Raw genomic sequence first — 21960 nt, 5'->3', positions numbered from 1 at the left:
ATTTCCCAGAACACCAATGTGTCCGGGAACTTAAGTCAACACAACGTCGTGAGCCAGAGCACTGAACGAACCCCAAACAATACGCCACGAGCTTGGACATAATCGTCCATCAATTCAAGGCTTTGGGGGCCGTCATGATGTCCACATATATCCTGAGTGTCGAAGGTGGCAGCTCCATCCTGTGGTTCTCATTTCCGGCCAATGTAATGGCACATATCTCTGCCTGAAAGACCTTGCCCTCGTACGGCAGTCAAACTGACATACCAACGTCGAGTGTCTCCGAATATACCCCCAGTACCGTTCCTGGCGCCATTCTGCAACAGTCGGTGAAGACCGAAGTCTCATCCAACTAAAACAAGACATCCGCCTTCCACTCCTCCCTTCCGGGAAAATGAATCCGGAACGACCTCTCCCGAATCGCTCTCGGCGACAGGTAGTCTATGACCCTTCTTAGCCTACCTCCTGCATCCATGGGCTCCAAGAAGGAACAGTTGTCATATCCGCCTTCTCCAGCATGCCAAGTTCCCCCAGCTTAAGCGCTATTTAAGCGGTACAGTCCCGAATATATACATCAACAGTTTGTTAATTCAGACCTTAGCGCACCCGTAATCCCGATGCAGGCTAGTCTCTGTACCTTTTGAAGTTACTTGGTCCGTATACTCTTCTCCACAGGCTATGGCTGTGAATATTCAATATAAAAGGTTAGGTTAGGTTGAGTGGGTTGCTCACCAAATGAGAGTTCACTCGGAGGCCATTTTGGCCCATTGTGGTACCCTAGAAAGAAAGGGAAGAGAAAGAAGATGTTAGACCTTGGACTAAAGGTTTTACACGAATAAAAAAAAACAGGAGGAATAGAGAACCCGAGAGGGGGTGAAGAAAACGCTCATTCCCACCCAAACATGGATGTATCTACGCCGGAGCTTATGGCACCCCCGTCGGAATCATCCATTCCATCTTGCCACCGACGACGCCTTGGCCATCTCCTCTACTATGTTCAGTAGCTCTACAAATGGCACTTAGGCAAGACCGGTGGCTGGTCAGCCCGGCCAGTATATAAATCCGGCCTAACACCCCACTACCTACCGATTATTGCTATGCAGTAGTGAAAGGCAGTAGTGAAAAAGGAGTTCCTGTGAACTCCTTTTCCAGGACAGTTTCAAATCGAGAACTAAGCCTAGGTATTTCGGCTCCCTTGACAACTGCAAAGTGGACCCGTCTAAAGACGTTAGTCTTAAATCCGGTATCTTATAACTGCGAGTAAAGAGCACCAGCTCCGTCTTCCTTGGGTTAGTCCTCAAACCATTTCGCGTAGCTCATCCTTATAGACAGTGACCTTTCCATAATCTCGTTGATCGCCGGCAAAAATGTGTCTCGAATCAATAGAACGATGCTGTTGTTGTGTTCTATATTTCGCCTACTTGACGTGTGATCCCAAGTCACAATCGGGACACACATCCAGCACGTTGTCATCAATACTTGTTCTGTAGGAGTTGAAGCGGTCAATTGCGATCTGCCGGATAGTAATTGAGTCAGAACTACTTAGTTTGCCGAGGGAGGTTAATTTGCCGAGGGAGGTTAATTTCTTCCGGTGCATGGGGTGGGAGTTGTTCTCCAAGGACCACATTCACCCGGTAGCTATTCACCGCATCTGCTTACATGTCTGCACGAATGTTGTCTAGTGCGATTGTGTGCAAAATTTCAAGGTCCATGTTGTCCGGGCACCTTTTTGCAGGCCCCTTAAGTTGGTCACCATCGTATTTCGAAAATTTGTTGGGGCTGCCATATCTTCGTTTGTGTTTCGATTTAGGGGCCTGCCAAAAGTCGACCGGACAACCCAGTGTCTTTAAGTTTTGCACGCTATCTCGTTTACAACTCAGCTCTAACCATTCGAAATTTCAATGAGATATCTCTATCCGTTCTCTCACAGCACATGTTTTACCATTTTTTTTCGGTTCTATTTCACTATGCGACGTCGCACAGTGGGCCAAAGGGCAAAAAAATTGGATATAAGTCAAAAATCTTTATCTGTTGATCTTAGCGGCACAAAATGTTCTAGTCTTTTGTAGAGGAGGAGATGGACTTTCAGGAAAGTGAAAGTGGGTCCATATCTTTATTCTAGGGTGTGATACAGGGTGTCAAAGTTGACCACAATTGGCTTCTTCAACTTTCTGGGGACCATAACTTTTGATCTACTGAAGCGATTTGCATGATTAAGCACTCTAGAGAGAAGGAACTAAACGAACTATTGTATTATGCCACAGTATACCTTTGATGACCCTATGTGACTGACTCGAAGAGATGCGCCAGGTTGTACAACGGTCAATTTAGTGAGCACCCTGAGAGTGATATATTGAGTTGCCCAAGAAGTAATTGCGGATTTTTCATATAGTCGGCGTTGACAAATTTATTCACACCTTGTGACTCTGTAATTGCATTCTTTCTTCTGTCAGTTATCAGCTGTTACTTTTAGCTTGCTTTAGAAAAAAGTGTTTAAAAAAGTATATTTGATTAAAGTTCATTCCAAGTTTTATTAAAAATGCATTTACTTTCTTTTAAAAAATCCGCAATTACTTTTTGGGCAACCCAATAGCTTGTCTTATTTATGGTCTCCGATTCGATGGACAACCATCACAATTTACAGTGAACGAAGTTACGAATGACATCCGTAGCGACAAGTCATCAAAGACGTTTAGCCACGACTGAATCTCTACACCGATGCTGAAGAATTGTGCTCTACGTGGAGTCGAGTACCTTACCACTATCCCTAACCTGTCTTCGAACACTCTTGTAGTACCCGATGTCTAAGAGATGGGCAGAGTGATCCCGCTACTGAAAGCTGGGAGGAACCCGAGTAAGGGGGAGACGCACAGACCGATTTTCCCTCTCTCACCAGTTGCCAAAACGCTTGAGGGAATACTCCTCGCTAGACTCGTTGGAGAATTTCTATTCGCTCTGCATCGGCAGGAATTTCGAAGACTGCATAGCACAAGAACTGCTTTGCATGATATCACCGCACACATTTGTCGCAGTTTCAATCGTGGCATTGGACCTATCGAAACGTTCAATATGGTCAGCCAGACCAAACTGTTTGAGGACATCGCCAACACGTCTCTCCATCCAGGCCGGAAATGGTGGTTCGCGACCAACATTCCAAATTTCAATGTGATATCTCTTTACGTCGCACACGGCATACTCGTACCACTATGGTGTAGGGTATTATAAATTTATGCATTTGTTTGCATCGCTAAGAAGGAGAAGAGCTAGGCCCATTGATAAGTATACCGATCGACTCAGAATCACTTTCTGATTCGGTTTAGTCATATCCATCTGTCTGTCCGTCGGTGAGTCCATGTATTCTTGTAATCAAGGTATAGGTCGTATTTTTTGTCCAATCGTCACGAAATTTTACACATGTCACTGTTTTGGTTCGAGGATTTTGTTGATTTTGGTATCAATCGGTTCAGATTTATATATGTGGCTCCTATATATATATATCGCTCAATATTCACCTAAATGGGTGTAGCAACTAAAATTTTCAACCGATCTGAACAAAATTTCGCATGGATTGTTTTGTTATTGATATAAACATATCTGCAAGATTTCATCAAAATCGGTTCAGATTTAGATACATCTCCCATATATATGTATCGCCCGATTGGCACTCTGTACAAAATTTGGCATAGATTGTTTTATCAAAATTTCATCAAAATCGGTTCAGATTTGGATATAGGTCCCATTTGTATGTAGCCGTAGTAACATTTTTCAAACGATCTGTCAAAAGAAGTCGGTTCAGATTTAGATACAGCTCTCATATGGATATATCTATTACCCGAAATTATAATTGTAAGGAAGGTGTAGTGTATTATATAATCGGCTCTGCCCGACTTTTGCCTTTCCTTACTGGTTTTTATCTGTTTTTTTTTTTGGATTTATCCCACTATGCATATGAGACCAGTCCAACGTCCGCATATGAGACCAGTCTTACGCCATCTCCGTTGAGAGCACATAGCACTTCCGCATCCGCAGTCGATTTATTACGATCCAACGTTCGTAAACCATGGGTCACTTCGTATTTTTGGAACGGAATTAATCTTCGAACAAAAACTCGCACTATAACGAATGCAAGATTTATGCCCCAGGTTCCAGGGAATCGCCAAGAACATCCCTACTTAAGGCGGTCCCCTTGTCATCCGCTTTCTGACCACACTTTTTTTACCAAGTTCGCACTAAGAATCCTGTCGCGAAGTTTATTCTCTGTCCAACGGGAGACACCCCGGTTGATTTCCATGTAGTCCAGGTCGGAGATTATCGACCCTATTTCCACGATATTAAATGTCCCTCCAATATCGAGAATATTGACTAAGTATAGTTTGAATGGGTCCATGTTTGGATATAGTTGCCATATAAGCCGATCATGGATCTTGAGTTCTTCAGCCACTAGATGGCGCACTTCTTGAGAAATCATGACCATGAACCTGACGTGCCCTTAAGGTATGCTCTTTGTGCCCCACTGATTTTCTCCATTGAGTTAGTGCCTCCCCACCATCAGGTCAACCACTCTATCCAGTGTTTTAAGTTAAAACGTTGACAAACTGATTGGCCTTTAATCCTTAGCAGTTCTGTGGTTTATTTTTCCCGTTTTGGGAGATAAATACCAACCAGACCTCATTAAATGGCATCTCAATATCGAGGATATTGAGTGAAGAGACATCTCGATTCCTCGTACCACTTCATGTAGGACCTACTCCCCCTAACCTGTCCTTGAGGTATGAATTTTGTATCCCACTGAAATTCTCCGGTGTCAGTTCGAACCCACCTTCGATTCAACCAATATTTCCAGTGTTTTTAAGTAAAAACGATGACAAACTGATTAGCCTTTAATCCTTAGCAGTACTTTGGTTTATTTTTCCCGTTATGGGGGATAAATACCAACCAGATCTCATTAAATGACCTCTCAATATCGAGGATATTGAGTGAGTGAGTGAGTATTGAGTTCCTCGTATCACTTCTTGTAGGACCTACTCCCCTTACCTGCCGTTGAGGTATACATTTTATGTCCCACTGATATTCTCCGGTGTCAGTCCGTCCCCACCTTCAGTTCAACCAGTCTTTCGAGTGTTTTTAAGTAAAAACGATGACAAAATGATTGACCTATAATCCTTCGCAGTACTGTGGTTTATTTTTCCCGCCTTGAGGATAAATACGATCCAGATCTCATAAAATGCTCTTTCCATATCGAGGATAGTAATCTCGATCCCTCGTACCACTTCATATAGGACCGACTCCCCCGGACCAGCCCTTGAGGTATGCATTTTGTGTCCCACTGATACTCTACGGTGTCAGTTCGTCCCCACCTTCAGTTCAACCAGCCTTTCCAGTGTTTTAAGTAAAAACGATGACAGACAGATTATCCTATAATCCTTCGCAGTACTGTGGATTATTTTTTCCGCCTTGGGACAAATACCACCCAGACCCCAATTCAGGCGATCGCTTTGTAGAACAATGCCTGGCTTGCCCTGAAAATCCATTCGATTTTTTTTTATAAAATTGTTTGTCCTTTCATAATTAAAAACTCTTTGCTTAAAGTTCCACCAGGGATACGGTTGAAATGATGTTTCATTGTTGTTTCAACCCCTTCATTAGCCTTCTCCCCAAAAAAAAACGTTGGAAAAAAACCACCGCACTCTGCATATCATTAACATCTGTGCTTTTAAATTTTGCTATAAAACGCCAATAGGTGGGGGAGGGGAGACAAAAACAACACCTTTTTGAATATTTGCCCAAATTATGTTTACTTCAATAACAACTTGGCCAAATTGTTTGGTTTGGATGGGTTCATTTGGATACATTTTTTGGGGGTTGGCGTTTTGGCATTATTGTCTGTTACCTACTTTGAGTTGTGCCTTCTTTTCAGCACTTGTTTTGAGGGGAGGAAAAAGTATGGGCATTTTTTGCGTAACACGATCCGCTTAACGAATTTTTTGTTTGTTTCCTGTTCCTGTTGCTGTTGCTGCCAATGACGATGATGTCGTGCAATGTAAGATGGTTTTATGCGTTTACACAGTCTGCTTTTTTTTTAAGTATTTTGTTTTTGTTTTTGTTTTTGCTTTTTTTTTTGTTTCTCTTTCTTTGGTTATTCGGTAAAAAGGTAGAAAATTTATTATTATTTGTTAACAAATTCCTGTAATTGCGTGCGACACACTGAACACCAAATCTGCCTATAGAAAATATTTTTTTATGTCCATGCCATAACATGGACCCTGAACTGGCTATGGGGGAGGGGGGGAAGGGGCAATGTAGCGACCAGCGACCTTAATAATAATGACATTCGAAAAAAATCTCCCCCTCCCCCCCCAATGGGCAAGCTAACAAACACAAGAAATTAGTAATGGCAACAGCTGTTGGCATTTCCCTACATCTGAAAGTACAGAACACCTCCCACTTTATGCCAACCCTGTAACAACATAGACAACAGAAATTTTAGAGAGCCTGGCTTGTTGAGTGGCAGATATGATATTTGCATCAAGGTTTTTTCTCTAAATGAAATAAAAAATAACTGCAAATAACAATAATGATGTATTCGACAGCCAGCCTTTCAAATTGGGGGATGAAGGGAAGAGCCCAAAAAAAAAACACAAAAACTTTTTCCCTGGTCTATAGACCCGGCGAAAGGAAGTATGAATGACACCTTCGCCCCTTCTTGGCCCTTAGGCAAATTGATTGTAAGGGGTCCTTTCCGTGTCCATCCGTTCATCCGTCTGTCTGTCTGTCGGTTTGTTTGTCGAATTTGGTTTTGTTTTTTGTCCGTCCAGGCATCAGACATTTGCAACGCTTCGCAACCAATGTGGAAGGGGAAAATGAAAATGTTAGTCCATCCAGGCCAGAGCAAGCGAATGTGCCACAATTTGTTTACAATGTTGTTTGATTGTGGTAATGCCATCACATTTGTTGTCCCCAATGCCATTCGTGTGGTGATAGCGTGTCTTTATCGGCAGTATCTTTGGCTTGGAAGTTGCTCTTGGCGATGGGTATGTATTTTGATTGTATCGAAGTCAGTCGTGGAGGTTTTTTTTTTTGGGGTATTTTTAATTGGAGGGGGCTTAAAAGGTGTTAAGAGGATTTATACGCCTCGTTTTGTTCAATTTTCTGGAATAAATTTATGACGAATTGTTTTATGGCCTGGATGAGAGGTAATTTGTTCATCACTGCAATAGGATGGAATGTTAGGAGAGCACAGGTAAGGTGAGATTAGGTAGGAGTAGTAAAAGGCAGTTACAGGCAACCCGGTTGCCGAATAAGTAGCTTGCTTGAATTTCCAGTGCGGGGTCATGGGTTCGATTCCCATCAGAATTCTTGGACTTACACTACTGTAGTAGCACAATGGGCATAAAATGGTCCAAATGAATCTGTGAAGGACTACCACTCTTACTTAAGCCTTAAACGCCGAATGCGTAGAAAAATGCTCAAGAAAAGAGCTACCTTGGAAAAATTTAAGCTCAAATTAGGAAAAAGGTATCGTAAAGATATTGGGATAGGCTTTAAGTGGACGAATAAACAAATTGGTTATATTCTGTAAGGTTAACAAGTAAAAGCATGCTAAGTTCGGCCGGGCCGAATCTTATATTCCCTTTTACATGGATCGCATTTGTCGAGTTCTTTTCCCGGCATCTCTTCTTAGGCAAAAACAAGATATGGTGCGGTTAGCACCACAATTAAATTATATGTTGGAGACCTGTGTAAAATGTCAGCCAATTCGAATAAGAATTGCGTCCTTTGGGGGCTCAAAAAGTAAAATAGAGAGATCGATTTATATGGGAGCTGTATCGGGCTATAGACCGATTCAGATCATAATAAACACCTACAGGGTGGCTGATGAAAGCCGCTACCAAAAAAAAATGTAATAACTTTTTTTCTATTTAATAATAATAATTTAATAATTAATTTAATTAATTAATTAATTAATTTAATTAATAATAATTTAATAATTAATTTAATAATTTAATTTAACATGAATAAAAGAAAAATGTATTCCATACACCGAAAAAAAAATGTAGCAATATTCATCATTGTAGCAATATTCATCAGCCACCCTGTATGTTGATGGTCATGAGAGGATCCGTAGTACAAAATTTTAGGCAAATAGGATAATAATTGCGACCTCCAGAGGCTCAAGAAGTCAAGATCCCAGATCGGTTTATATGGCAGCTATATCAGGTTATGAACCGATTTGAACCTTCTTTGACACAGTTTTTGAAAGTAAGAATAAAATACGTCATGCAAAATTTCAGCCAAATCGGATAAGAATTGCGCTCAAGAAGTCAAGACCCAAGGTCGGTTTATATGGCAGCTATATCAGATTATGAACCGATTTAAACCATACTTGGAACAGTTGTTGGATATCATAAGAAAACACGTCGTGCAAAATTTCATTCCAATCGGATAAGAATTGCGCCCTCTAGAGGCTCAAGAAGTCAAGACCCAAGATCGGTTTAAATGGCAGCTATATCAGGTTATGAACCGATTTGAACCATATTTCGTACAGTTGTTAGCTATCACAATAAAATACGTTGTGCAAAATTTCATTCCAATCGAAAAAGAGTTGCGCCCTTTAGAGGCTCAATAAGTCAAAACCCAAGATCAGTTTATATGGCAGCTATATCAGGTTATGGACCGATTTGAATCAAACTTGTCACAGTTGTTGGCTATCATAATAAAACACGTCGTGCCAAATTTCATTTCAATCGGATGGGAATTGCGCCCTCTAGAGACTCAAGAAGTCAAAACCCAAGATCGGTTTATATGGCAGCTATATCAGATTATGAACCGATTTAAACCATACTTGGCACAGTTGATGGATATCTTAAGAAAACACGTCGTGCAAAATTTCATTCCAATCGGATAAGAATTGCGCCCTCTAGAGGCTCCAGACGTCAAGACCCAAGATCGGTTTATATGGCAGCTATATCAGGTTATGGACCGATATGGCCCATTTACAATCCCAACCGATCTACACTAATAAAAAGTATTTGTGCAAAATTTTAAGAGGCTAGCTTTACTCCATCGTAAGTTAGCGTGTTTTCGACAGACAGACGGACGGGCGGACATGGCTAGATCGGCAAAATGTCACGCCGATCAAGAATATATATACTTTATGGGGTCTCAGTTGAATATTTCGAGTAGTTACAAACAGAATGATGACATTAGTAAACCCTCATCCTATGGTGGAGGGTATAAAAATGTTTAAAAATTATTACATCGATATTAATGCTCTAAATAATGAAAATACGAAATTTCACCACAATCGAACAGGGGAATGGAGTTTCAGTCATGAGTGGGTTAACCTAACCTAACTAACAGACCGTTAAATGCTCTCCAAGACAGTATTTGATGCATTGTGATATCATAGTAGTAATCGAATATATGACCCTCACATAAGTCAGATGCTCTACCTTATGGTGATCGGGTAGCATAACCAGAGAAAACCCGGCCTTGGGACAAGCCTACATAATTTGTTTCCCTGTTTTCAGCATAGGATGTGAAGTATTTATACCTTTCATCATCACTGTGAACCAGGGGGTATTTCCATTTTCTGTTGATATAATCTCTCTCTCTCTCTCATTCATATCCTTGCAAAAATTATAATAATATGTCAACTTTTATGTATTTATGAGTGTGGGTGTGTTTATGTGTTTATTTACTATCAATCATGCATTACGATCTAATCTTTCATCGACATTTGATGTGGTGTTTCATTTTCGTTTTTCCCTTAATTTTTTCCAACAGATTTAGTCCCACACGTGCCCCAGCGCCATGGGATGGCATTCGTATATCGGATAAATACAGTCCTGTGTGCCCGCAACGTTTGCCAAATATACAAAATGAGACAGCCGCCTTGGAAAAAATGCCCAAGGGACGCTTAGAGTATTTGAAAAGACTATTGCCATTTCTGGAAAATCAATCAGAAGACTGCCTATATTTAAATATATTTTCACCAATAAATGGTAAGTAGATCAAATTAACAAAAGCTTCTCATACAAGTAAGGCCAAATTACATTAAATAAAGGGTGATTTTTTTGAGGTTAGGATTTTCATGCATTAGTATTTGACAGATCACGTGGGATTTCAGACATGGTGTCAAAGAGAAAGATGCTCAGTATGCTTTGACATTTCATCATGAATAGACTTACTAACGAGCAACGCTTGCAAATCATTGAATTTTATTACCAAAATCAGTGTTCGGTTCGAAATGTGTTTCGCGCTTTACGTCCGATTTATGGTCTACATAATCGACCAAGTGAGCAAACAATTAATGCGATTGTGACCAAGTTTCGCACTCAATTTACTTTATTGGACATTAAACCAACCACACGAATGCGTACAGTGCGTACAGAAGAGAATATTGCGTCTGTTTCTGAGAGTGTTGCTGAAGACCGTGAAATGTCGATTCGTTGCCGTCGCAGCAATTGGGTTTGTGTTATTCGACCACATGGAAGATTTTACGCAAAGATCTTGGTGTAAAACCGTATAAAATACAGCTCGTGCAAGAACTGAAGCCGAACGATCTGCCACAACGTCGAATTTTCAGTGAATGGGCCCTAGAAAAGTTGGCAGAAAATCCGCTTTTTTATCGACAAATTTTGTTCAGCGATGAGGCTCATTTCTGGTTGAATGGCTACGTAAATAAGCAAAATTGCCGCATTTGGAGTGAAGAGCAACCAAAAGCCGTTCAAGAACTGCCCATGCATCCCGAAAAATGCACTGTTTGGTGTGGTTTGTACGCTGGTGGAATCATTGGACCGTATTTTTTCAAAGATGCTGTTGGACGCAACGTTACGGTGAATGGCGATCGCTATCGTTCGATGCTAACAAACTTTTTGTTGCCAAAAATGGAAGAACTGAACTTGGTTGACATGTGGTTTCAACAAGATGGCGCTACATGCCACACAGCTCGCGATTCTATGGCCATTTTGAGGGAAAACTTCGGAGAACAATTCATCTCAAGAAATGGACCGGTAAGTTGGCCACCAAGATCATGCGATTTGACGCCTTTAGACTATTTTTTGTGGGGCTACGTCAAGTCTAAAGTCTACAGAAATAAGCCAGCAACTATTCCAGCTTTGGAAGACAACATTTCCGAAGAAATTCGGGCTATTCCGGCCGAAATGCTCGAAAAAGTTGCCCAAAATTGGACTTTCCGAATGGACCACCTAAGACGCAGCCGCGGTCAACATTTAAATGAAATTATCTTCAAAAAGTAAATGTCATGGACCAATCTAACGTTTCAAATAAAGAACCGATGAGATTTTGCAAATTTTATGCGTTTTTTTTTTAAAAAAAAGTTATCAAGCTCTTAACAAATCACTCTTTACATGATTTATATGCTAAGTGACAAAGGGAGAAAAAAATTAAGCACATGGCACATAGAAAAAGCACATGACACATGGAAAAAATAGAATTTTGTTGTCATCATATGGCTTAAAAAAAGAATGCCTTCAAAAAAGAAAACAACAATATTGCACTTCGTGCAAATTTCAGCCAAATTAGATAACAATTGCCGTTTCCTCAAGAAGTCATATCGGGAGATCGGTTTATATGAGAACTATATTAGGTAATTGACCGATTTGGACTGTACCTGGCACAGTTTTGCAAAACCAAAGCATTAAGTGGAAAATTTCAGCCGAGTCGGACAAATATTGCGGCTGCCAGGAGCTCAAGAAATCAAATCAGTAGATCAGATTTAATAGCAGCTATATATCAACCTGAACCCAACGACCTGCATCAATAAAAAGCTTCTGTGCTAAATTTTAAGCGGATATATTTATTTGTTCGACCGCTATCGTGAACTCGACAGACGGACATGGCTATATTGACTTCAAATGTCTAGACGATCCGGAATATATACACTTTATGTGGTCGCAGATCAATATTTCGAGTTATTGCAAACGGAGTAGCTGAGGTAGTATACCCCGTCTTATGCTGGTGGACATAAAAATTACTTTTCATCGCATTTTTATTAAAAGTGGATTTTGAGAAGTAATTACAAGGTTAGGTTAAGTTACGTTGAAAAAAATGTGTGGGGGTTAACCCGCCCCATGCCACTATGGACTTACACCTAAGCCTATAATCGGCTTGTTGTTCGCTCTCAATACCAAAAAAAGTAACCCTGAAGTAGAAAATCCAAGTCAGGAATACCGTTATACTTTCAAAATCCCCAATTGTTCTCCATACAACGCACCTAAATTGGTTCATGTCTGGTATTGTGTCCCTACCTAGGTGCTGGTGTCTGTTAGCTTCGAAAGCCCGGCAATGATATAGATAATGCTCCGACGTCTCATTATCTTCTCCACATACTCTGCATAAAGTGAGCTCGTAGTCCTTTGTGTCCCGTTGTTGTACCGAAAACTATTCTTAAATCCTTCTTAATTCCTTTCAGAAATATTTTGCATAAAGGAGCTCGAAGTCCTTTGTGTCCCGTTGTTATACCGAAAACTATACTAAAATCCTTCGTAATTCCTCTCAGTAATAGCCTCGTCTTCTCACAATCCAGTTGTCCATTTAAAATTTTCGTCGTCCAACCGATCGTTTTGCCGTTTCAGCGTCGATCCGAAAGGCTTTGAGTTAACCAAGTTTAATTATGGCAGTCCTCTGCCCTTCAATGACAAATCGTTTGCCCTTTCATTCCCCCTTACTCCGTTATGGCCCGGCACAAAAAACGATGCGGATAGTGATATTCTCAGGAATGGCATTAATTTCCTTCTTACATGCCAAGATTGTTCATGATCTTACCGCCCTATTATTGTCCTTATGGCCATTTTACTGTCTGTAAAGATGTTCGCACTCGACGTCCACGCGTTAGCACCACACCACCTCACGCATTCCGTGATCGCCCGGATCTTCACCTGCAGGACCGTATAATGGTCAAGCAGTCTAAAACAGATCTCAGTCCTTGGGTACTCAATGTAGACCCCTAGGCCCACACTCTCCTCTAGCTTTGATCCATCCGTGTAACATCATCTTCCACATGGCTTCCCAATCTTGAAAAAGACGTCCTTGGGCCCGTAGCCTTTAGTCTTAGCCAAACTTGCTACGGAGACTTGATCAGTAACCACCACAAGGAGAGTTCCTTCCCTTTTTCTCATCCCGCTGTTGAAGACCTCCCATTTCTCCACCGTCAATTCTTGGTTTTGCTTGTTTAAGACTTCCATCATCTCATCCTTGATGAAACGTCGCCGGGGAGCTAGGGGATGTCGATCTTTCTTACAAGGTCGAGCTTTGCGCCCCATTTGTCAATACATTCCGCTGACGCAAAGTGCAGCGTTAAGATAGGCCATCTATACTCGCAGCTGGTTGTTTTTGTTGTTTTAGCAGTTTTTTATGTTCTATCCTTCGTCTGCTTGATTCTGTTAAATGTCTAGATCCAGGAATTCTGGGACTAATATGGGATGCGTCCAGACGGATCTCGGTCGGAGTCGAGTAGGTCTGGCATGGCAGTTAAACAGGTGACGTGTGTCGTGTGTCCCTGGTCACAATCGGGACATATATCTGCATCAATCCTTGCTCTGTAGGAATTGAGGCGGCTGCATCTGCCGGAACGTAATCGAACCAGAACTACTCTGGTTTGCGGGAGGAGGTCAGTTTCTTTAGATGCAACTAAAAACGGTCGTTCTCCAAGGACGACATTCACCCGGTAGCTATTTACCGCATCTGCTACCGTGTCTGCATGAATGTTGTCTAGACCTGCATGATATGCCGCTTGAACTAGAGGTTCTCTCTTGTAGCAGTGAACCTCATGCCATAGATCATGTTGATCTACTTTGAGGCTTCTGGGCGGTAGATACCTATCCACCTATCTCTGCGATAACATCCCAAATGGTATTGCTTAGACAGCATGTAGTTATGTCTTCGCACTGGTAGGATCTTTGTCTCCTGATGAAGGTGCTCCACATGAGAACTGAGGAGACAGCCCGTCGCAGTTCGAAGAGCGGCATTTTGACAGAACTGAATATTAATCCACAAGACCACATTAGCGCTGAATAACTTACCACAGACTGACCAATTGATTTGTATGTGGTCAACAAGGTTTCTTGAGGACCTTATTTCTACTTTTGACTTCATCGCAAATTGCTGTGGCATGTTGGTAGAATGTGTAAGCAGCTCGCAGCTCATAATCAGTATCGGTGCACCCCCTTCAGAGTTCAACACATGATCGAAAATCCATTCGTTTACCAGATCCTTCACATGGGACCTATGATCTTATGGAATACTACGGGATGTTCTGTTGGGCTTCCTTGCCACTATGGCGTAAGAGCGCGGCTCCTTATCATTCTCAGCGACCATCTTCCTCTTCCGTGATGGCTCTTGCGTCCTTTTGGAAATCGCAGTCGTCCATGAAGACTCAGAAGCCGTGCGCGCATCCTTCGTTACTGTTCCGACTTTGTCTCCATTCGCAGGCACTGTCTTGAGTTTCCATAGCGGGAGGGCTGACTTGGTCTTCCCAGAGTACTTGAAAGCGGGGAGCTCTTTTTCTTCTTCAGCGTTTTAGCAGTGTTAGGCTCTTCGGAAGATTTGATTGCCTTTCCAGCTACCATAGAAGTGATTGGTATGCCAGATATACCGGTTCTGCCGGTGCATATTCCTGTGTCTCCTTCGTCATGCCCCGGATCGATTTCTCGGTTCTCTTGCGAGAGCAAAGTCCTCGCTAACTACTGCCGCCATCCCCCTGTCCTCGTCTCACGATTTGGCTGCTATGACCTTCTCATTGACACTTTCGCTGTCAGAATCTGAATCGATAACACAAACTTCACACAAAGGCTGTGAACGAGATGCCGAGCTCTGGTTTATCCGTCTCTTCCTCATTCTTTAGTCTGATGACTGATTGTGCGCTAGAAGCATTACTCTCAACTTCAGGTGCCATCTATCATTCGTTGTCTTTCGGGCCAGATCCTGAAAACTTTGCTTACATGTCGCTGGAGGCATACTCACAGATTCCAGTATCCCTGGAATGTGTAGGGTAGTTCCTAGTCTCGCAAGCTCGTCCGCTTTACAATTCTCTGGGATATCTCTGTGGCTCGCCACCCAGAACAGTTGAATTTTGCACTGTTCAGCCATCTCGTTGAGAGACTTGCGTTAGTAGAGGGCGGCTTTGTGTTCAGAAATACGTTCTCCAGGTTTTTTATGGCCGCCTGTCGGTTTTCTTAGCTACATACACGCTACAGAGGCCGGGTAACCACTTCGATATGTCCAGTTTTAGAATTTTGGAGTACACTTCAAAGCCCACCAAGTCGTCTAGTTTGGAGTCAATGAAACTTCTTTTACGAGGAATATCGTAGTTCCAATCGGTTTTATTAGAAAAAATGGCACAGGGTGTAATTCAAACTGTCTGGAACATCGGACATTGTATCAAAGATAACACAGTGTCCGTAGCTGCCACATGACCAAAGATAAAGCTCCCTTAGGCTCAAGGCTGTGGTCGCAGCAGTTTGTCTAGCCACAATATCCAGGGGCATTGATGCCTAGAAACTCCAATTCCTTCATAATTGACGTCGATTTTACATTATGCATTATGAATGCACCTTCAATGTCAAGAAATGCTACCATTGTATATTCCTTGACAGCGGGAGAACCCTCCTTGTAGCCGACTAGGTCGTGAAGGGCTGTTTCGGTGGACTTGTCTTTACTATATGCTTGCTGGTGCCGAGGCAGGCGATCTCCATTGATCTTTGCCCAAAGATGTGTTTCTATCAATCTTTCTGTAGTCTTCAGCATAAAGTATGACAGACTTATAAGTCGAAAATATTTCGCCTTCGTGTGGTAGGGTTTTCCTGCTTTCGGAACGAAAATGACCTTCGTGTCCCTCCATTACACAGGTTTAATGACAAACTGATACAGGCTGTGTAAATCTCCCTAAGTCTGGGAACCAGTCTATCAGACACAGCTTGTAATTCAACCAGTGATACATCATCAGGATCTGACGACTTAAAGGAGTCGAAACTTCTTATCGCCCAAAGGATTTTCGGCTCAGATACAATTTCCCCAATAACCTCCGACAAATGCATACTAGTGACAACCTCGTTTTGGCGCCACTTTGTACATTGGAGAATTTCCCGGAAAATGTGTATCAACAAGTAGTTCTAGCATTTTTTCACTCGACATTGTCCATACAATCTCTGACTTCTGAATATACCCCACCATAGTAGGTCTTGAGGACAGAGTCTTCCTAGAGGCCTCAGATGTATCCTCCACGGAGCTGCAACATTCTACCAAGGATTTTTTACTGAGCCTTTCTTAGCTCGCCTTTATATTTTCTTAGCTCAGCCTTATAGATGTCCCAATCGTGTGGCGCTCTTATGGCTTTCACTCTGTTGAGGAGTTGTCTGCAGTCTTTCTTCCGACTAACCAGCTCTGGGATCCACCACGGCGGTCGCTGTTTGTTCCTTGGCTTGGCATTAAGACATTATGACACAAGTGTGTCATTTAGTGTCTTCGTGATCCGCTTGACCATTATGTCTGTATCCTCTGCAGTTTCCACTTCCATTAATGGCCTAGAAGGGATAGACGTACAGAATTTGTGCCAAAATTTATACCAATCAGTCTTTCTTCTCTTAAGCCAAGGGACCACTTCTGCAGTATTTTCTCCAAGGCTGAAACTAATCTAACGATGATCAGAGAAGCTGTGGTCATCCAACACTTCCAAGTCGTATATTTTTGCGCTTATATTTTCCGATACAAAGGTAATGTCTAGTACCTCCAATGCATCTTTTATAGACAAAAGCCTCAAATCAAAAGATCGCTCTATATAAAGGTTATATAGATATAGTCCGAAATATCATATTTTCAAATTTAAACTGGCTATGGAGAAAACAAGTAAAAAGGCGTTAAGTTCGGCCGGGCCGAACTTTGGATACCCACCACCTCGGGTATATATGTAAACCACCTTTCATCAAAAGCAAGTGACAATTGCATACCTTACGTCCCATAGCAGTTATAACGAAATATGATCTGATTTGAACCAAATACTAATAAGTACTAGCCATTGTTCGATTATGTAGTAGTAGCTATATCTAAAAATAAACCGATCTGAACCATATACAATATGGATGTCGAAAAGCCTAATATAAGTCAATGTGTCAAATTTCAGTTAAATCGGATTATAAATGCGTCTTTTTTGGGCCAAGACTTTAAATCGCGATATAGGTCTATATTGCAGCTATATCCAAATCTTGATCGATCTGGGTAAAATTGAAGAGCGATGTCGAAGGGCCCAACACAACTCACTGTCCCGAATTGCGCCGACATCGGACAATAAATGCGCCTTTTTTTTTGGCCCCAAAACCTAAAACCGAGAGATCGGTCTATATGGCAGCTATATCCAATTCTAGACCGATCTGTGCCATAATGCAGAACTATGTCAAGGGATTTAACCTAACTCGATGTCCCAAATTTCGGCGACATCGGAAAATAAATGCGCCTTTTATGGGCCTAAGACCCTAAATCGGAGGATAGGTCTATATGACAGCTATATCCAAATCTGGACCGATCTGAGCCAAATTGACGAAGAATATCGAAGGGCCTAACACAACTCACTGTCTCAAATTTCGGCGACATCGGATAATAAATGCGCCTTTTATGGGCAAAAAATCTTAAATCGAGAGATCGGTCTATATGGCAGCTATATCCAAATCAGGACCAAATTTGGCCAAATTGACGAAGGACATCGAGGAGCTTAACATAACTTACTGTCCCAAATTTCAGCTAAATCGGATAATAAATGTGGCTTTAATGGGCCTAAGACTCTAAATCGGAGGATCGATCCATATGGCAGCTATATCCAAATCTTGACCGATCTGGGACAAATTGACGAAGGATGTCGAAGGTCCTAACACAACTCACTCACAACTCAAATACAATGTTTTTTTTTTTTTTGTTTTCTCTACCCAATCAACATTTCGTTGGCATGTTTTAATAATATTATTGTAGTGATTGAATTAAATTCCTGGAATCCTTTCAGTTTTTCATTACAAATTCTTAATACTTTGATACAATATCAGCGATAGTAATTTTTTGCATTCATGACAAATTAAAATATTTGTTTCACATGCTCTATAGTTAAATGTATTTCCTTCTTTTCCAAGGCCTTAATTGCCCTTCTTTTACAAGTTTTTTTATGTGTAATTGAATTGAGTTTTTAATTATGGTCCCACATTTAATTGCATTTTATACATATTCAATTGTTTGGTTTCCCTTTATTTTCGAAATAAATTGAACGCCTATTTTGTTGAAGTTTTGTAAAAACCAAAACAAAAAAAGGAAAACAAAAACAAATAAATTCAGCCTACTATGCTGTACTGGTATAAATATTTGTGTATATTGTTTGCTTTAAATTTGATATATTAATGAGATTTTGATACTTTTTTTTTGTGGTAAATATTTAATTAAATTCTTGTGCAAATGCTATGCTAGGCTGCAGAAGGTCTCTAACGATATTGGATATAATATCAATTTTATCTTCGTTATATGTTTGGTTAATGCGGTGCTTGTGGTGCTGCTGGTGTTTGTAGGCTGTGGCAATGCCAGAACATTTGTTTGTTTTGTATGTTTGCATTTGTTTTCATTGGCATTTAACAAGCATTTAATATCACAAAATAAAATTATAATGTTTCTTCTTCTTGTTGTTGTTGTTGTTATAGTTCACTTTTTCATTGTAATCAAGTGATTTATTTGGAGAAAAAAAAATGAAAGCATTAAAATAACAAGAATGGAAAAAAAACTATGAAAACATACACAGCAATTAGTATTTGTGTCAGCTGTTACATGGGAGCGTATGATTCATGTCATTTGCAATGCAAGCTATTCACATCACTTATACGACCCAGTGCACTGTAGAGGGAAATCAAAGACAATCGATTTCATACCCACCCACGAAGGGTTGGGGTTTATTCACTTTGTCATTCCGTATGGCACACTTTGAGATATCCATTCCTGGTGTATATTTCATCGGATTTGAAGTAATGCAATAAATATTCGAGGTTGTCGGCAAAAAAAGTTCAGACCGGCCGAACACAATGCGTTTTTACTTATTGCTTTTATTCATTTACAGGAAATATCTTTCGATGGCATAGCACATTGAGTGCCAAGCGGTTTTGATGAAAACCTTCCCAGGAGGCCAAACATTAATTCCAAAAAAAAAAATACATTTCATACATCTTTCACTTGATAAATATTCAGTAAAGGATACTTTATTTAAAATTGCAACGAATTTCAGTGCTGTATGTAAAAGAACTACAGGCGGAAACGTGCACAGTGGTAGAAACTGGAACAAGTAAAAAGGCATTAAGTTCGGCCGGGCCGAACTTTAGATACCCACCACCTCGGGTGTACATGTAAACCCCCTTTCGCCACAATCTGGTGAAAATTGGATAACTTATGCACCCAAATGCGGCACGGATGTTGAGTGGTCACCGGTCAAATTTCAGCGAAATCGGATAAAAAATAAAGCTTCTATGGGCTTTAGACCCTTTATTGGCAGATCGCTCTGTATGGAAGCTGTATCTAAATATTGTCCGATATAAACCATATTTGGGACGGACGTCGGGAGACCTAAAACTACCCACCGTTTCAAATTTCAACGAAATCGGGTACAAAATATAACTTTTATGGGCTGCAAGTCCTTTATCGGCAGATCGGTCAATGTGGCAGCTATATCTAAATATAGTCCGATCTGAACCATGTTTGGGTCCTATGTTGGGAGGCGTAAAACGTTCGGATGTTAAGAAGTTTAAAACTGCGCACTATTCCAAATTTTAGCGAAATCGGATAAAAAAAGCTTTTATGGGCTTCAGACCCCTTATCGGGAGATCGGTCTATATGGCAGCTATATCTAAATATAGTCCGATCTGAACCATATTTGGGTCTTATGTTGGGAGGCGTAAAATAACTCATTGTTTAAAATTTCAGCGAAATCGGTTAAAAAAAAAGCTTTTATGGCCTTCAGACCCCCTATCTGGAGATCGGTCCATACGCAGCTATATCTAAGATGTCGATAGGCTTAAAATAACCTATTGTTTACAATTTCAGCGAAATCGGGTAATAAATAAAGCTTTTATAGGCTTCAGACCCTTTATTGGGAGATCGGTCAATATGGCAGCTATATCTAAATATAGTCCGATCTAAATCATATTTGGGTCTTATGTTGGGAGGCGTAAAATAACTCATTGTTTAAAATTTCAGCGAAATCGGTTAAAAAAAAAGCTTTTATGGCCTTCAGACCCCCTATCTGGAGATCGGTCCATACGCAGCTATATCTAAATATAGCCCGATCTATACCATATTTAAGTCAGATATCGAGAGGCTTAAAATAACCCACTGTTGCAGATTTCAGCGAAATCAGGTGATAAATAAAGCTTTTATGGGTTTCAGACCCTTTCTCGGGAGATCGGTCAATATGGCAGCTATATCTTTATATAGTCCGCTCTGAACTATATTTAAGTCAGTTGTCGGGAAGCCGAAAACTACTCACTGTTTCAAATTTCAGCCAAATTGGTTAAAAAATAAAGCTTTTATGGGTTTCAGACCCTTTATATGGAGATCGGTCAATATGGCAGCTATATCTAAATATAGTCCGATCTGTACCATATTTCGGTCGGATGTTAAGAGGCTTAGAACTGCACGCCATTCCAAATTTTAGCGAAATCGGATAAAAAATAAAGCTTTTATGGCCTTCAGACCCCTAATCGGGAGATCGGGCTATATAGCAGCTATATCTAAATATGGACCGATCTAATCCATATTTAGGTCAGATGTCGGTAGGCTTAAAATATCTAACTGTTGCAAATTTCAGCGAAATCGAGAAATAAATACAGCTTTTATGGTCTTCAGACCTTTTATCGGGAGATTGGTTTATATGGTAGCTATATCTAAATAGGCCGATCTGAACTATATTTGAGTCAGTTGTCGGCCTTAAGCCTTAAACTACTCACTGTTTCAAATTTCAGCGAAATCGGATCAAAAATAAAGTTTTTATGGGCATTAGATCTTTTTTCGGAAAATCGGTCTATATAGCAGCTATATCAAAATATGGTCCGATTTGGCCCGTTCAAGAACTTAAACAGCGTGCATCAAAAAGACGTATCTGTGCCCAATTTCAGCTTAATATCTCGATTTTTGAAGGCTCTAGAGCGATTACAACAGACGGATGGACAGACGGACGGACACGGTTTGGACATCTTTACGGCCAGTAAAATGCCCATAAGGGCAACAACAACCTGGAAGGAAAGGTCACGAAAAGACTTGCAGTGTAAAAGGGATATTAATGCCTTTTCTGAGGATAGCAAAATCGGCATCGTTTGGGTGCCGGGCCTTAACGGAGTAAGGGGAAATGAAAGGGCAGACGATTTGGCGGTGAAGGCCCGAGGACTGCCGTCAATAAACTTGGTTAACCCGAAGCCTTTCGGGTCGACGCAGTCCGAGTTAGAGCGTGGGCGACGAATGAGCATGCAACCCTGTGGAACAGCGAGACGGTCGGTAGGACGGCGAAAATTTTATGGGGTGATACGGATCGTAAGTGGACGAGGCTTTTAGTGAAAGGAAGTAAAAAGGAGGTCAGTATAGTTATTGGTATCATAACGGGACACTTAGGACTACAAGCTCACTTATGTAAAATGGGTGCGGCAAGAGATAGCATGTGTAGGGCGTGTGGGGAAGATGATGAGACGTAGGACCATTTCCTTTGCCATTGCCTGTCTTTCGCGATTACTGGCTTAGGTGTATGTCCATAGTGGCATGGGGCGGATCAATATGCGCACCCTCTTTTTTAATCCTAACGTAACCTAAGTGATTATTATCAAAATATATACAAAGCTCTTTTAAACGTAGAAAATACTGCGGAAGTAGTCCTTTGGCTTAACAGAAGAAAGGCGGATTAGCATAAATTTCGGCACATCTCTCCCTTCAAGACCACAAAAG

At 41.0% G+C, this 21960-nt stretch overlaps 1 protein-coding gene across 1 annotated transcript in view; it reads left to right on the top strand.

The window, feature by feature from the left end:
• LOC106092938 (neuroligin 4-like) overlaps nt 1–21960 on the top strand; it is a 95159-nt gene that overhangs the window by 7485 nt on the left and 65714 nt on the right. Inside the window, exon 2 of the mRNA XM_059361722.1 lies at nt 9784–10001. Coding sequence (XP_059217705.1) covers nt 9784–10001 — 218 coding nt within the window. The remainder of the gene's footprint in view (nt 1–9783; nt 10002–21960) is intronic.

This window comes from Stomoxys calcitrans, chromosome 2 (genome assembly GCF_963082655.1).
Source record: "Stomoxys calcitrans chromosome 2, idStoCalc2.1, whole genome shotgun sequence".
NCBI classification, from domain to species: Eukaryota; Metazoa; Arthropoda; class Insecta; order Diptera; family Muscidae; genus Stomoxys; species Stomoxys calcitrans.
Note: the sequence above shows the minus strand (reverse complement) of the source record. Positions and strands in the feature narration are given on the sequence as shown.